This window comes from Aythya fuligula, chromosome 10 (assembly GCF_009819795.1).
Source record: "Aythya fuligula isolate bAytFul2 chromosome 10, bAytFul2.pri, whole genome shotgun sequence".
NCBI lineage: Eukaryota > Metazoa > Chordata > Aves > Anseriformes > Anatidae > Aythya > Aythya fuligula.
Window position 1 is genome coordinate 12,578,686 of NC_045568.1, and position 16,619 is coordinate 12,595,304.

The 16,619-nt window shown below is 55.5% G+C and overlaps 2 protein-coding genes across 6 annotated transcripts in view; one reads left to right on the forward strand and one right to left on the reverse strand.

Annotated features, from left to right (window-relative positions):
* Positions 1–7,890, forward strand: part of SETD5 (SET domain containing 5) — a 39,500-nt gene extending 31,610 nt beyond the window's left edge. For 3 of the 5 annotated variants that reach the window (XM_032194000.1, XM_032194001.1, XM_032194002.1), the window contains exons 20-23: positions 245–528; positions 3,538–3,671; positions 6,747–6,820; positions 7,025–7,890. In XM_032194000.1, coding sequence (XP_032049891.1) covers positions 245–528; positions 3,538–3,671; positions 6,747–6,820; positions 7,025–7,624 — 1,092 coding nt within the window. In that variant the 3' untranslated portion in view covers positions 7,625–7,890. Of the gene's footprint in view, positions 1–244; positions 529–2,271; positions 2,517–3,537; positions 3,672–6,746; positions 6,821–7,024 lie in introns of those variants that run through there. The other 2 variants (XR_004253702.1, XM_032194003.1) reach the window with 2 other exon arrangements.
* A 3,568-nt stretch (positions 7,891–11,458) lies between these two features.
* On the reverse strand, positions 11,459–16,384 carry LHFPL4 (LHFPL tetraspan subfamily member 4). The gene is made up of 4 exons (XM_032194468.1): positions 15,822–16,384; positions 11,935–12,171; positions 11,790–11,806; positions 11,459–11,601 (listed from the first exon to the last, which is right to left on the reverse strand). The coding sequence occupies exons 1-4, from the start codon at positions 16,225–16,227 to the stop codon at positions 11,593–11,595; spliced, it is 669 nt and encodes a 222-aa protein (XP_032050359.1). The 5' UTR covers positions 16,228–16,384; the 3' UTR covers positions 11,459–11,592.
* Positions 16,385–16,619: the final 235 nt, after the last annotated feature.

Consider the following 16,619-nt stretch of genomic DNA (forward strand, 5'->3'; position numbering starts at 1 on the left):
CCTGCTGAAGAGGTCATAAAGAGGGAAATGTGAGTAAGTCTGGCAGTTGATGAGTGGCCCAAACTTGTACCACTTAGCTGTGTTTCCAGCGTGCCTGCAGACTGAAGATTTATAATCCCAATGTACCTTTTAAGATTTTACCTGCAAACTCAGAGAAATGATTCTAAAAATGGTGCATGGGCACGTTCTTCCCCCTAACCCCGTCCCCTGCTTTCCCTGACTCACTGCTGTGTTTTTCTCTCAGGTGTCTCTGCTGGAATACCGCAAGAGGAAACAGGAAGCCAAGGAGGGAGGCGAATCAGTGCGGTGCACAGGGACTCCTACCCGGCAGGGCAGCAGCAGCTCTGGGACTGACACAGATGTCAGCAGCCTGCCGGGCTCTGTAGTACGAACCCCGTCCTCTCCACAAAGTGGCTTCTCCCCTTCTCATCCCTCCCTGCCTCACGTAGAGGACGTCAGCCCACCAGACTCAAGGGGGGCTAGTTCCTCATCACTCAGCAAATCCCAGGAGAACATCAGCAGTAGGTGGTGAGTGTTATCCCTCCGAGCAAGCCTGAAACTGCTCTGCAGATACAAACCGAACTCTCTGGGGGGCGTTTCCATTACAATACTTGCAGCTGGATGGATTCTGTTGGGTGTCTTGGCGTTATTCTCTTTTGTAATTGCTAAACAGCTGTGGGGAATGGGGAATGCTAGCAGTCTTCTCAGCCTGCCCTTTAGTTCTTAGTTTAGATATCAAAAATCTCCCCGAAAGATGAAGTTAAACAGTTGTGTCTCCTCCGGTGGTTTCCTTTTAAGGACACGGTTTTGAATTCTCTCCTGCAATGAGAATTTAATCCACGTCTAGTTTAAAGGGTGTTCGCTTGCTGAATTTCCAGTGTTTAGATGAGTGTGATAACGAAGTTAAACTTCTGAGTAGGAAAGCTGAAAGAGCCCTCCATAACTTTGCACATGAGAAGCAGGGATGGTGAAACTACCCCAGCTTTGCAGTCCCTTGCACAAATAGCTTTGAAAAGCAGTTATCAGGCTGAAATTCATGACTTGCCAAAAGCATGGAAAAATCACTTTAACTGAGTTACCACGTGAAGGTTTGATAAGGGGAAATGCTTGTCTCCAAAAACTTGCACCTGATAGTAATGTCTGGTCCCAAAATGAAGCACTGCAGCCCTGAAATGCAGAGTACTGAGTTGTGGTCTGTACACACTGGGGATAAGGACGTTCTGCTGACTGGAGCTGTGTGGTGCGGTGGCTTTGCTGCCTTTTGTATTCAGGTTCTGCTTGTGGAGGCTACGAGCACAAAGGCGTAGCCTTCGTAACGCTGACCTTCCACATCTGCAGCTGTGTCACTGTTGATGCACTGGCAGGTGAATGGCAAGGGAAGAGATGCTGAGCGATGCCGAGGGCAGTGAGGAGTGTGAAATTCACGTTGACAGTGCCTGAAAACATTCTTGGGGTGAATTTATAAGAGTAATAAGACGTTCTTTCTTCCCTTTCCCATCCTCCCCCACTGTAAATATCATCACTCCTCAAGTTGAAAATTTATAGGAAATAATTTGCCTTGTACCTCCTGACAGCAGTGCCTGCCAGCTGAGCTGCCAGATGTTGAGCCTGGCCACAGCTGAGGCAGTCAGCTGATGATTGGGTTTTAATCTGTTTTGTCCAAGTCTTGTTATCGCTTGCCCTTCTCCTCCTGTGCCACTTTTGCCTGCAAAAAAGGTGGAAGAAAAACCTAGCTGAATGAAAAAAAACCTACTTGGGGGCGAGGGGACTGGTAAACTTGCTCCTGTGTGATATTTTATATTCTGTTAGCTCCTCAGCAGATGCTCTGGCTTCAGTTTATCACATGGTTTCAACAGTAAATGTTGCTGTGTGGGATTAAAGATGGTATTGGTACAGGACACAGTGTAAAAGTTGAAACCATGCTGATAGGGTTAAGCAGCTTTTGCTGCCTTTTTTATTCCTGTTCTGTCTTTTAATGGACAAGGCTAACAACCTCTCAGCCCCCTTCCTCTTTAAAAAATATACATACGTATATATGAGAAACTGCACGATACAGAGTTAAAGTTGTGAACCAATTTCATCTTTAACTCTGAGTGCTTACGTTTCTGATACATTTTCAGATGTTCACAGTAATATAATACTAGGGACAGAAGAAAATGGTGGGATCTAAAATTACGTGCCTTAATTTTCAGTTGTCCAGATTTTTGCTGAATTCTACAATATTTGCCAATAGCTTTCATTTAAAAAAAAATAAGTTTCTGTCTCTTTCAGTTGCCAAGACACAGCCATCACAATGTAAACAGATGTGCTGCTGCCCAGTAAACCCAGCCTTGCAGAAAACTGTCTCCAGCAAAACAATAGCAGCAACGAAGGTGTGAATTCACCCCCTCACCCCATTCACCTCCATGAGGTGTGAACTGTGGCCCCTTCTCCCTTCTGCTTCAGTGAGGGGTGAACTTCAGTGTCTGGGCTGTTTATTTAAAATTAAAAAAAAAAAAAAAAAGAAAAAGCTAATGTAAAGCACAGTTTTTAATATCTTTTAAAAGAAAAACAAATACAGAAGTCGGTTAGCACAGTGTTAGGCTGCATATTTGCATGGTATGCAGTGTGTTTAACGTTTTATTGGAATATTTAAATGTGGGCATTTTTAGGGCGCGCTTTTTTTGGTTTCTGGGTTAAGACATTCTGAACCCTTAATAAGAGTGCTACTATTTTCCATGTTAAAACACGTACTTCTAAAGAGCTTTGGATGGTCCAGAGCATGGTAGGGTTCTAGGGTGTGTCGGTGGCTCTCCTTTTCTTCTACAGACGGGCTTTAGTAAAGCCACTTCACCTCTGTTTCTCAACCTCAGAGTAGATGCTTGTAATAAATCATGGAACAAGATCTAGCACTGATCTTGAGAGTTTGTACATTACAAAGTAAATGGGACAAAATAGCATTAATGTGCAAAATGGCCACTCTAGCTCTGCTCCAGGAACGTTGCATTACATGACTGTACTATCTTGACACCGTATTACTACAGGGTACTGGTTTGGCTTCTCTTTAGTTTGAATACGAGCAATCTGTGCAAAATAACTGCATCTGATTTTAAGCCAGTAACAGGATTTTCCAAATGCTGTTGAATCTTGAAACAACTTTTTAGGAGAAAGTGTCCTGTAATCAGGTGATCTACCGAGCTGAATGTTTGTAGCATCTTTCTGCTAAAAGACCTTGTTTTTCTCAGGGCAGTGCTTTCATGGTAGCCAGTGACGGACAATCTAAAATCCCACAGGAGGTTATTTATGACGGAAAAGTAGTGCAGAATTTTATTCCTCATCTGTCTAGAGAGCTGGTGTTCTCTGATCCCTCCGTTCTGTGGCAGGGGTTTGCATTTGCAATAACTTCATACCAATGAATTTAAGCAGAAACCTTTGAGACTTCAAAGACAAACCCATCTTGTAATTATACCAAGGACGCCACAGCCCCCTTGTGCGTTGGTCACGTTGCTCTCAGCTGTGTAACAGCAGTCTTCATCTGTTCCTGGGTTTTTGTTGCAGGATGGTCCCAACGTCAGTGGAGAGGCTTCGAGAGGGCCGAGGCATACTTGAGAAGGTGCTGCGGAGTGGTGCAAAGGTGTCCCAGAGAACAGAATCCTCACCCACCTGTGACAGTGTCATTGAGAGAGATACAGGTAGGAAGATGATGTTTCTGAAAACTTGGTGGTAAATGCTGGGCTCAAGTAGCTTCACAAACTCGCCTATGAACTTAGTTGTACCTTCATCTCTGTCATCATCGATGCCTTATAAAAGCCTTCTGCAAATTGGTATTCAGGTAATACTGTCTGAGCCTGTATCCCTTTCCCATTAGATCTGGACAACCTCCGGGTTTATCCAGAGTTTGGATTCGATGCATTTTGGCTCTGGCAGGGACAACTCTGCCCTCAGACAGACGGGTTAACCAAGCATTGCCTCGATTGCTCCTGCACGCTGGGGATGAAGGTGCTGTCGTTTAATAATGCTAGTTGGCTGAACATCCAGATAGATGTCTTACTCTCGCTAAAATGCAGGCGTAGGCTTTAGGCAGTGCTAAGAACCGATGTAGCTTCCAAGCCTTACCTCATCTCTGTTTGAAGTTGCTTGATTCCTTGAGTTACGGTATTTGTCAGTTTGGTGAAATAGACCCGTTTGCTGAGATTAACTCAGTTTTTGTTATGTTCCTTCTCTGAATAATGGATTGTCCTCACCGAGTAGCATGCAGGGTCAGTGAGTGCTTGTGACGTGAGCTGAGCTTACACCACTCCTTTATCCGCCTGCGGTGTACAGATCAGCTGTGACTTCTCTAAGATGGACAGATCACTTCTTCATTGCCTCATTTCTTAGCTGTGATATGGAGTTATTTTTATTTCATTTACTTTGCAAGGGAAGAAGGGCAGGCAAAATCCAGCCTGTTCCAGCAGGCCTGCACACTGCACATTCTTCCTCCTGGTTACATAAAACCAATTCCACTCCAGGTAGTTGAAACTCAGTGCCCTGGCTGGTGGAAACCGTTGCCTCTTTCATCCTAGCACAGCAAAATATTTTTTCTTCTTTTGCATGCTCTGGCAATTTCTTCAGTAGCTTGTTGAGATTCTGTGAGCATTCTTCCCTCCCCCAGTTGCTGGACTGCTGCTTGTGAAACAAAACGAGTGACTGAGCCCCTGCCACTCCTGGTATCACCTGTAGGAGTTGTGAAGATACACGTTTGCTTGGTGCTGTAATGGGTAGTAAAATATTGAGAGAAAAAAAATTCTGGGTGATTTCTGGTGATTTCCTTATGGAGCACATGGGAATGAAACTGAGTTTTGTGCACGCCACACTTCAGAGAATCGCAGCTGCTGTAGGTTAAAGCTGTCATGTCATAAATAGCTTAGGTTGGCACAGGCCAGTACTGGCAAGAAAAGAAGCAATTCTCACTTCTGCTTTGTCCTTCCTTCTGCAGTTATTCAGATACAGGAGCGGGAAATGTTGGCTTTGTCTTCTTAAGATTTACATAGAGCAAATTCAGGAAGGTTATAGTTTATTCACACTTTGTAATTTAGGATCTTTAGATGGGCTTTAAATTTTCAAAGATTTTTCTGTGAACAGACACTGCCAGTAATGTCTGCAGCACTGTTGATGTGCCTGGCCTTTTAAGAAACAATTTATTCCAGAAGTCTTTAGGTTTCTCCTGATTCTCATACTCAGCTTCTGATCTCCTGAATTGAGCAGTTAGTCTCTTCTGTGCATGACTGCTTAACAAAACATGCCCTAAACTGCAAGCTTTGCCTTTCTGCACTGCAGTACTCAGAATGCCACCCACAGCAAACAGCTCCTTGGTGCAGTGGATGTAGTTTCAGAGAATGGAAGGTGGCACAGGACATGCTGGAAGCTTCATGTACCAGTCTCTGTGCGGGTCCTGTGCCCCGAGGAAGATGTCTGAGCCTCGGCAGCAGACAAGACAACTCCATCCAGATTCCTGTTTAGTTAAGCCAGTGACTGTGATGCAGCACAGAGAGGACAACCACAGCAAAGCCACGGGCGCTGCTGACACCACTGCTCGTGCCAGTGCATCTGGTACAGAGCCAGGCTGGTCTGGCAGAAGTACAGAGCAGAGCAAGGCAGCGTGTCCTGTTTCAGGTCCGAGACATCTGTCATGTACATTTGATACTAATACCAGTGCTATCTCACCACGGCATTTCAAACACTGCTGCTGAGAAATCCTGCAGATAAACAACTCCATCTCATCAGACGGCAACATCGTAAATCTGATGTGAAGTCTCCCAGTCCCACCAGTTTCCCTCCCTCCTAAAGAGAGAGTGCTCGCAGGCTGGACCCCGTGGTGACAGTAGCGGTAACAGAAAAACACCTGGGGCAGAGTGACTGGGTCACTTGCAGTGTTTGTCTCCCTCAGTACAGGTTCAGATATTTGGTGGGGAAAAAAAACACACCTGCAAGATTGGGGTGATGGAAAGGCTTGCTCCACTAAGAAGCTTGCTCTTTTTTTCATGTAGCTAAGGTGCATCAGTGTGTGCTGTGCTGCTGTTACCCCTCACAAGTCATAGCTTTTTTTATACCATCCGGTCTTTTTCTGAAACAGGCATTCCTGAGGTCTAACAGTAAGTCACTTCGTAACAGCTCAATTGAGTTGTAAAGCAAAATCCCCAAAACAGCAGTGGGGGTGCCGTCAGCATTGGCAGCGCAGGGCTCTAGTGTTTGGATGTGCCTTTGAGGAGAGCCCGCAGCAGGATCCTACTGACAAGCCGGCTAGGAAGGGGCAATTGTAATTCCCCAGCTGTAACTGGTAGCCAGGTTGGATTCCTCTGACCAAAGCTGAGTGAAGAATTGCTGAGTCCTTAGAATCTGTCTTCTGCCTCTTGCATCCCTCTGGAAAGCCCCAGGCTGTCTGAATTCCCAAGCAGTCTGTGTGCAGTCACCAGGGGCTGCCCTTCCTTTGGACAGGCTGGTCCAAAGCGAGTGAGATTTCTGCTAAACCAGGGAGATGTGGTGCAAGGGAGGCAGCAGCTCCTAAGGTGCATGGCTGCTGTATGCATGTGAAGCTTTTCCAGTTGCCTTCTCTTGGGGTCCTTCAGCTTCCAGAAGGCTGCTGACTGGAGAAGCCACTCCTGTCTGGGCTGTAGCTGGAGGCAGAACAAGACAACTGTGGTGTGCAGGTGTCACTTGAAAGGGAAGTGCCATGACCTCAGTCCAGGGGATGACGTTTAACATCTTGACTGTGCTGTACATTGCAGACACAGCAGAAGGAGACACTCCAGAAGCCCACAAAGGACCAGCAGTTTACAGTCCTTCTCGATACAGCTACCAGGTAAATTGTCATCTGTAATTCTTCCCTGCCCGTTCTGAAATGAAGCTTTGAACAGCATTGGGGCAGGGGGAGGGGAAATGGCTTTAGCTGGAAATTATTCCCAGGCCTGCCACGCTAAGCAACAGGAGCACGATGAGGTAGGAGGTGCAGAAGCTGGTCTCCTTGACGTGTCTTTTCTTATTTTCCCCCCTCTCCCTTGCCCAGCTCCTGCAGTCTGACAGCCCCCAGGCCGAATCGCAGACCCTTCTCCAGCAGAGCTCCTCCCCGTACAGAGGACACCTTACTCCTTCTCCCGGCTACAGCTACCGAGCAGCAGCACAGAGGACAGGACACAGCCTCTCTCACGGTTCCTCAGAAACCTCCCTCTCCTCTTCCTCGTACTCCAGCCCTGCCCACTCGGTCTCCACAGACTCCTCTGCCCTGTTTGCGGGGAACTCGGTGTATTACAGCAGCCAGCAGCACTCTGGCAGTGCCGGCGGCAGCCTCCTGAAGAAGAGCTGCCCTGCTGCTGCCAGCCCAGCACAGCCCACGGCTGTGGACTCTCTTTCCTCCGAGCCTGGCTCCCAGCCCTGCACAGGAGCGTCGGGCTCCACCTCCGTTCCCCAAAGTGCTCGGTCACTACAGTCAGACTTGCGGACTATCAGCCTGCCCAATTCGGGGCAGTCTGTTCTCTACCAGGGTTCCCGGGGGGGAGTGATTTCCAATGCACAACACTACCCGCACCGAGGGGGAAGCAGTGTCCATCAGTACAGACTTCAGCAGCTTCAAGGTTCTGGAGTAAAGACTCAAACAGGACTTTCCTAGGGCTGCCTGGACTCCAGGAGGACAAAACTGCCCATAGCTCCTTCCAGTCACCTCTGGAAGTGGCTCCTGGGCCGGTGTTGGGAGCTTGCACCTGATGCTGGGCTGCCAGGGGTCAGAGGCTGAGGTCTGAAACGCACGGGTGAGATTTGTGAGCAGTATTGGCCTCTGGCCTTGCAGGAGAAAGCAAATTTCTCTGAGGCAGAGACTGTAGCAAAGCTGTTCCCTAATGCGTGGGTACATTGAAGAGAAGAGAGGAGAAAAAAAAATGGAAAAAAAAAAAAAAAAAAAGAAAATGGTTCAAGTGCAATGACTGTGGTGCAGCCTCTGTCTCTTGTCCGTGCCCATGGCCATAGTCACTCATGCAGTACGGACGTCTTTTTTATACGAAAGCGGTTTAAAGAAAACATTGGGGAAGTTTAACTCCGATCCCAAAGCTCTCTGTGTAGGTCAGGTTCTCGGTGCGTTCTGGGGAGGGCTTTAACCCCTTACGATCATTCCAGTCACAAGCAGACGAGCGCACGCCGCTGCCTTTGGGCCTGGGTGACGACCGCCACGGCCGGAGCGTTTTCCAGGACCACGGCGTCTCCGCAAATGTGAACGAGCACGGGGGGGGTTGGAGTGCGTGTGCCTGGCGCTGCAGAGGAGCTGGGGGGAGCGGGAGCGGTGCCGGGGGTGCTGCTGCAGCCAGGGCTCTGAGCGCACGCCCCGGTGAGCACGGCGGTGCTGCGGTGTGCCCGAGGCTGGCTGAGGAGCCAGCGGCTGTCCGGAGGGGCTGCAGGAAGGTGGCGGCGGGTCCGGGGGGGTCCGGGTTGTGGCGGGGCTGGGGGGGACCCCGATTTCCTTCCCGCTGAGCGTGGCGGCACAGCCAGCCCAAACACAGTGCGCTGTCTGTTCAATTCCATAAGATTGCCAGCTTCTTTCTCACTTGTTTACTGTAATATCGGGCGTGTTTTTATTTATCTAATTTTATATTCAGTTATAACCATAGTAGGTTAGCTAATATACGACAGGTGTCATCCCTGGTGCTGCAGTGGAACTTCTCCTTTCTCTTGGATAACATAATGCTGTGAGTCTGTCTCCCCTGTCTTTTTCAGATGCACAGTCTTCTTCCTTTTTTTTTTTTTTTTTAGGACTGTTACAGGTTTCTCTAATTCACAATTGAAATCAGGTGTTTGTTCAACCTAGGGGAGACTTTTAAAATATTGAATCAAAGAGTTAACTTTCTCACACTGTCTGGCTGTGAGCGTGTTGGGATGGAACTTGTCACCCCACGGTTGGGTGTCTGTATACTGTATAAAATAGGTGTAAACTTCGCTCAGCTTCGCCCTGGGTGTGCAGCCTCCCCTTTCATGCTATGAGCAGCATGGGGCAGGCGGGCTCTGCCCTGCCGGGTGGCAGGAGGGGGCCGGGGGGGCCCTGCGCAGAGGCGCCAGCACCTCCGGATGCAGCGGGGGGCAGGAGGGAGGGACCCTGGAAAGCTCTTGGAAAGGTGGGGGCTGTAGCTTCTTACTCTAGTGGAGTTTTTACACCATGCTGTAACATTTGAACTTTCACAAGAGATGTAATAATTTTGATAATAAAAATACTTAACTTGAAAACCAGGATTTTGGAAATCTGCTTTCTTAGGGCCTCGAATGCCGCTGCCCGGGTCGTGGGGTGGGGTGGGGTGGGCACGTTGGTCTCCTCCCTGCCCATGCAGGGTAACTGAAGCACTGCAGGGGCAGACGCGTGGATCTGGCACCTCCTGCTTCCAAGTCTACCTTACGCTCTCCCTTCTGCCAGCGTTTCAGCTGAAGTCAGGTGCTGCAGCGCGAGCAGATCCTGAGAAAAGGGCAATCACCAGAGCTCCTGGCGGTGGGGCAGCGTCTGCGCTGCTGCTCTTTTCCTCTTCTCTCTCAGGCTCCTTTGGGGAGGAGGCCGGGGGTAAGGGACGTGTCCCGCATTTTGCCTGCTTCAAGACCTGTTTTGGGAACGTGGTGATGGTGCTTTTGACCGACACGTGCGGTTTCCTGGTGTGCTGCTGCCCAGGTTTTTTTAATTTTACCTCTGCTTGCCTTTTCCTTAGGAAGCCTGAGCTGGGTCTGGCGTAGAGCTGGGGTGCCTGAGGTGCCCAGCGCCTCCCACGTCTGACCGCCCTCGCGGTGACACAGGTCCCCCTGCCAGCTCCTGGGAACGTGTCTGCTGTGCTGTGTCCCTGCGAAGAGCCTGGCCCCACCTCTGCACCTCCCTCAGGTAGCAGCCAACTCCCCGACCCCCAGGTCCCAACCCACCCCCAGGACCCCGACCTCCCGCTCCCATTGGGGACAGCCCTGTCCCAGGGGAGTTGTGCTGGGGACAGCCCTGTCCCAGAGGACCTGCCATGGTCGCTGCCCCCCTGCACGGGGGAGGCTCGGTCCCGTGCTCCCCACCTGGGGCTGACAGCAGCTCCCGTCCTGCTCCCCACCACACCACAGGGCTCAGAGCTCATCTGGTTTGAATTATATTTTTCAATAAGGTTTTGTGAAACACTGTATCAAACTTTGTACTAAAATACAGATATATTACAGCTACTGTATTCCTTTCTCCACTGATTTTTCTTGGTTTGTTTTCCAATTCAGCCAGCGACAGCGCTCCCGATCCGCTGGGGGCCGCGGGGCGGTGGCAGGCAGCGGCTGCTTGCGGGGGGAGCGCCAGCGCCCGCGACGTCCCCGGTGGGGGGAGGCCCTGGGCTCCCGCTCGGGGTCTCGGCACGGCTCCGGCTCCGTCCCTCGCCGCCACCCCGCAGGGTCTCAGGGCACGACTTACCGGCTCCGCCAGCCCCGGGTGCGCCGGGTGGCAGTTCCCGCACAGCCCTTCATCGCCTCGTCCCAGCAGCGTTCCCACCACGCGGCTGCACCCCTCGCCCCGGCTCCGCAGCCCCTCTCCCGTACCTGTCCTCACCGCCTGTCCCTCCAGAGCCCCCCACGCGGCCTCGTGCCCCTGCCACCAGCTCCGCGGCCGGTGCTGAGGACTTTATTGCGTTGCGAGGGCTGCGGCAGGCGCGTGGGGAAGCCCCCGCGCTGGTCTGGCCAGCAGAGCCGTGGCCGGGGCGTGGGTGCCGGCTGCTGGGTGCTGCACGACCGAGCCCTCGCTCCCCGCGGCCGCGTGCCGGCGAGGTGCGGCCAGGGGACACCGTGGCAGGGAGAGCCTCGCTGTCACCAGTGGAGATAAAGCACCGTATGGGGATGGGGGGAGGCGTTTGGCAGCGGCCGGGGCTGGATTGGGGGGGTTCCTCCTGTGCCCGCCCCGGGGGGGTTGCGTTTTTCAGCTGCTCCCACTTACCAGGGCTTACATTCAGCGGTGGCACGAGTCGGGCGTCGCGGCAGTGAGGCCCCTGCGGTCGCCACGCTTGGGCCCCAGCGGCACCGGAAAGCGTGAGGTCCTGGGGCTGGACTCCTGGGCTGGGGGCGAGGGGGCTCGAGTCACTTTACCCTGTTTAGAGAATATTAATTTACACGTAAAAGTACGGGCAGGCCCCGGCCCGGCCACCGGGTCCCCCCGGCCGTGGAGACAGGATCACGGAGCTGTACAAAATGGGAGCGGGGAAGGTGCTGGGGCCCAGAGCAGCCGGCGCGGGGCGTCACGGGGCACGCGTTGGGGCGGGAGGCAGCAGGTCTGGAGTCCTGGGGATGTAGAAATCTGTTAAAAACTCTGAGATGTTGTTTGTTTGTTTGTTTTTTTTCCTCGAAATGAAACCGCAGTTTGACGCCGTTCTCGGACGAAGCAGGTTTGGGGCATCCTTCCCCGGCGGTGGCCCACGGGTGGCGGAGGTGCTGCGGGGCTGGCGGGGTGCGTGGGGATGGCGGTGCCGGCGTGGCCGTGGGCGCGGCGGGCGGCTGGCGTGTCCCCGGCGCGCTGCGTGGCCGCCGGCAGCAGATGAAGGGCGGGACGGGGAGGGAGCGCCCAGGCTGCCGGCCGCGGGAGGAGGGTCCTGCTGCGGGCGCTCGGCCTTATATCCTCTGCGGGGAGAGCACAGCGCGTCGGGCACCGCAGCCCGGGGGGGTGGCACCGGGCGGCTGCTGCCTGGGCCATGCACGTGCTTGCCCCCACCCTGCTGCCCCCTGTCCCCGTGGGGCCGCCCGGCACGGTCACACACAGACACGCCACGTGTGGGTAAGGGGACGGGACGGTGACACTCAGGACTTACCGCGGTGCCGACAAAATCTGTCAAAACACAAAGAGAGCGTGTCAGCAGGGCAGGGCGGGGGTTTGGCCACCTCATTCCTGCTCCCCGCCACGCCAGGCGGTGTCGTTGCCCTCCCAGGACCCCCCCCCAGCAGCGCGGCGCCCACCTTTGCTCTCTGTCTTGAGCTCCTCGTGCAGCAGGTCGTTCTGCCGGTTGCCGAGGACGAAGGCCAGGAAGGAAAGGATGAGGGCGTTGAGGATGCCGATGATGGCCAGGATGTAAGCCCAGCGCACGGAGCAGTCGCCCAGGGAGTACTTGCCCGTCTTCTCCCCGCACATGTCCCGGATGGTCTCCGCGTCCCAGCCGTCGGGGAAGATCATGCAGCCCAGCACCAGGCAGAGAGCTGCGGGACACAGGGCGGCGTGAAGGGAGATGGTGGGGCTGGGGTCTGCATCCCGGAGCGCTGATCCCCTGCCTGTTGTGCCCGTGCCTGCAGGGAGCCCCCACCATGGTCCCGCAGGGCTGTGCGCGCGCCCCAGAGCTGGCCCAGCACAGCTGGGGACAGCAGCAACGCCTGGGTGTGGGTTTCTTCAGCTGTTAATAGCGTCGCTGAGAAGCTGAGGCATCCGGTGAGTATTTTTGTCCTGTGTCAGGGCACGTTTCAGAGGTTTGTACGTGCCCCAGAGACAAAGGGCCCCTTGGAAAGTGAGCGCGAGGCACGGCAGGGTGCTGGGCAGGGTCCTGAGCACGTCGGGCACGCCACCGAGCACTCCGTGGGGAAGGCAGGGACACGGCCGCACGTCCCGCCCGCTCCCAGCAGCACGCCGCGTCCCCTGTCACGAGCTATTCCCTCTCCTGCGTGTCCCCAGCCCACCCCATGTCCTGGAAGAGCCTTCCCACACCGCCAGCCCGACCTTTCCCAAAAGAAACAGAAACTGGAGGGGGCAGGGAGGGGGCTCTGCCTGCCCACCCCGCCCCTACAGCCCGCAGGTGCTCGCAGACCTGCAGGGAAAGCTGCTTTTCCACTCAGAACAGCTCATCTGTCCCCTCCTGCCCCCAGCCCTGAATGCCTGCAGGGTGTCTGCCTGGTGATGCTTTGTGCCGGGGGATCTGGCGCTCCCCGCTTGGTTTTGTGTCGTGCTTCCACACTCCTCCCCTGTCGGGGTCCTGTCAAACGAACGTGCCTCTCGCGGGCTGCGTTATCCTGCCAAAACGAGTTACCTGCGGGGAATTCGGCCCCGTGCCTCGGGCTCCGTGAGCGCTGCCCCCACGCTCATCCCCTGCCCGGCACGTGCGGCCGTGCTCGGGGAGTCCCCGAAGCGGGCTATAAATAACCCTGCCTCCGACACGCAGCGGCAGCACCAGCTCCGGAACGGCCTCGCTGCCCCCCACCGGGGTGCCGGGGGCCCTTCTCCACTGCTCTGCGCAGCTGCAGGGGGCTGCAGGCGCCGGGCACGCGGCTGCGCCTCGAGGGCAGCCACCCCAGAGGTCCCCGTGCCCGAGGCATTTGGGGTTTTGTAACGGAGGGATTGGGATTTAGCGAGCTCTGCGGTTCTGCGCCGCCGGATTGCGAGCGGGGCAGATGGCTTGGGCTCTGCTTGCGACAATCAGGCCTTCCTCTTAATTAGATCCAGTTTGCTCCTAGGGGGGCAGCGGCTTTGGAGCTGGGGCTCTCCGCGCAGCTCTAATTAAACCCTTCCCTGATTGCTGTCCACTAATTGGGCACTGAAGATTTAAACTTTTTTTTTTTTTTTCTTTCTCCTGGCTGAGGTGCTGCACTCCAGGCCCTCCTCTCCTCCTCCCCGACGTTGCCAGCCCCGTTCTGTCCCGCAGAGCCACCATTCCCTGCCCTCCACCTCCTTTTTGTGCCTTTGGTGACACTTCAGCCCTCGCTGCTGCTTCTCCAACTCTTCCTCTCCTTCCTTTTCCTCTTTGCTCCCCTCACACCACAGGAACCCCCACCCACCTCATCCCAAAGCTTGCCATCGCGCCCCTGCCCGACCCCAGCATCTCCCCGACCCCCGCTGCCACCACGCAGCAGCTTTTGGGGTTTGTGGCCCTCAGGAGGCACCCGGTGTCCCCGCACCCAGGGGCTGGGGCAGGCAGGAGGCTGCCGGAGGGATCCCAGTGCCGCCTGGGGGCCGTGCCCACCGCCACGCAGCGGCACCAGCCGGGCACGCCGAGCCCCTTGATTAATCTGCTGACAATCGGTGGGATTTGGGCTCTGAGCTTGCCTTAAACCGGTAAATCTTCGGGCCGGGGAAAATTAAAGATGAAGGAATTTCCCCGATAAGCTGAGGCAGCTCCAGGCCCGGCTGTGGAGGAGAGGCGGGGATCACCACCACACCACGCCTGCTGCAGGGCACGGGGCCAGGCCAGCACCAGGACCCCAAATGGCCCCGTACCCACACAGGGACCCTTCTGGGGGGTCACAGCGGGGTCCTGGCACTGGGATCATTGTGGGTCTGGCCAGGCAATAAGGAGCTGTGCTTCCAGGAGGGTAAAAATGGAGAGGGGAGGTACTGGGGGAGCTCAGCCTCTCCCCTCAGGGCCTCTCTCCGTGAGGGGGTTCCCCCAAGGCAGGCAGTCCCGGGGGCTGGCCCTGACCCTGTGGGACAGTCCCTGCTGTAGGGCTTCCCAAAGCCAGACCCTGCCTGGGGTGTCCTGCAGCACACCCCGAGGCCGTGTCCCCATGCTGGGGCTGCGAGAAGCCCTAATGCTGCTGCTGCTGCTGGCCCAGGACCCCATAGCCAGGACCGGGGTGAGCCCACAGTGTCCGGAGCCGTCCCTGGCCCTGGTGTGCAGCTGAACCCGGTGCCTGGGGGAGCCCCAGGGCTGGCGGCTGGGGGAAGGTTTTAGGGCCGGGTGTCCGGGGGTGCCCCGGTGCTGCTGGTGCCTCAAGAGGTCCCAAGTGGCTGGGGAAACCCCAAAACACTCAATGCTTGGAGAGGCCCCCAAAATATGCACTGCCAGGAGAACCCGCAAAACATCCAGTGTCTGAAGAGTCTCAAAAGTACCCAGTATCCTGCAGAATCCCAAAACACTCAGTGCCTGGAGCGCCTCCAAACTCACTTTGTGCCTGAAGAACCTCCAGAAGCAGGCAGCACCCACAGAACCCCCAATACGCTCAGTGCCTGAAGCACCCCACAAGCACCAAGTACCCTCAAATCCCCCCAGCCACTCAGTAATGGACAGAACCCCCAAAACACACAGTGCCTGAAGAACCCCAAAGCACCCAGTACCCTCGAAATCCCTTAACCACGCAGTAACACACAGAACCCCCAAAAGGACCCCACGCCTGGAGAACCTCCACAGCATCCAGTGACTGGAGAACCCCCCAAAAACACCCCGTACCCTCAAAACCCCGTAACCACACAGTCACCCACAGAACCCCCAAAGGCACTCAGTGCCTGGAGAACCTCCACAGCACACAGTGACTGGAGAACCCCCAAGACACCCAGTACCCTAAAAACCTCCCAACCACCCAGTCACCCGTAGAACCCCCAAAAGCACGCAGTACCCACAGTGCCCCCAAAACACCCAGTGCCTGAAGAACCCCAAAGGCACCCAGTGCCTGAAGAACCTCCAAAACCACCCAATACCTGAAGAACCCCCAAATTCACTCAGTGCCTGAAATACCCCCAAAAAACACCCAGTACCCTCAAAACCCTCCAACCACCCAGTCACCCATAGAACCCCCAAAAGCACGCAGTACCCACAGAGCCCCCAAAACACCCAGTGCCTGAAGAAACCCCAAAACACTCAGTGCTTGAAGAACCTCCAAAACCACCCAGTGCCTAAAGAACCCCCAAAACCACCCAATACCTGAAGAACCCTCAAAACCACTCAGCACCTGAAGAACCCCATAAAACACCCGTACCCTCCAAACCCCCCCAACCACTCAGTACCTGGACACCCTCCAAACCCCCTCATCCCCTAAAGACCCTCCAACCCCTTACAGTGCCCGAAGCACCCCCAAACCCCCTGGGTCACCTGCAGACCCCCCAAAAACCCCCCAACCCCCCCCCAAACCCCCCCTCCCACCCCAGCTACCTGCCAGCAGCTGCATCCAGGCGCAGATCTTGTAGACGGTGGCGGTGTTGCAGAAGAAGAAGAGGGCGAAGCAGGTGATGCAGCCCAGCGTCAGCACCATGGAGAGCAGCACGAAGAAGGCGGCGGCCTGGAAGGCTCCCGAGGGGATGGTGCTGAAGTCGGTGAAGGAGCCGCGGCAGGCCAGCTCGCGGCCCGCCAGCCCGGAGCCCACGCAGTAGTGGAAGAGCCCGAAGTAGCCGGGTTTGGGGGTGTTGACGCTGTCGCCCACCCAGTAGGGCTGGATGAACACCACCACGTTGATGATGGCGAAGCAGATGGTGAAGATGGCCCAGAGCACGCCGATGGCCCGCGAGTTCCGCACGTAGTTCTCATGGTACAGCTTGGAGGCCTCCTGCGACGGCAGCATCCTGACGGGGGGGGGGGGAGCCCCGAAACCGGGGAGGGGGCGTGTGTGTGTGTGTGGGGGGGGGGGTGTTTGGGGTTATTTATAAGGGCCAGGGGGAGCCCCGCGGCCTAGGCGAGCCCTGAGGCCGCCGGCCCCTGCGCCACCCGCGCCGCCATCTTGGCTGCCGCCTCTGCGCCCCCCCCCCCCCCTCCCTCCCCTCACCTCCCTCCCCTCCCTCCCCTCCCCGCCGCCGCCACACTGCGGAGCTCGGCCCCGCCTCGGCAAACTTCGGCTCCGCCCGCCCGGGCTTCGGCTGCGCTCGGCCCCGCCCCTCGGCAACGCTCGGAAGGGTTCGGAAAGGATCGGGAAAAGCCGAAAGGGTTCGGGGATGATTCGGATGCGTCCGGGAGGGC

What these genes read in the sequence shown, in the direction of transcription:
- LHFPL4 (XM_032194468.1), bottom strand. Translation starts at nt 16,227, where the DNA reads ATGCTGCCGTCGCAGGAGGCCTCCAAGCTGTACCATGAGAACTACGTG. An exon ending in CTGGATGCAGCTGCTGGCAG is followed by an intron (nt 12,172 to 15,821) that starts GTAGCTGGGGTG and finishes TGTGTCCCGCAG; the next exon opens with CTCTCTGCCTGGTGCTGGGC.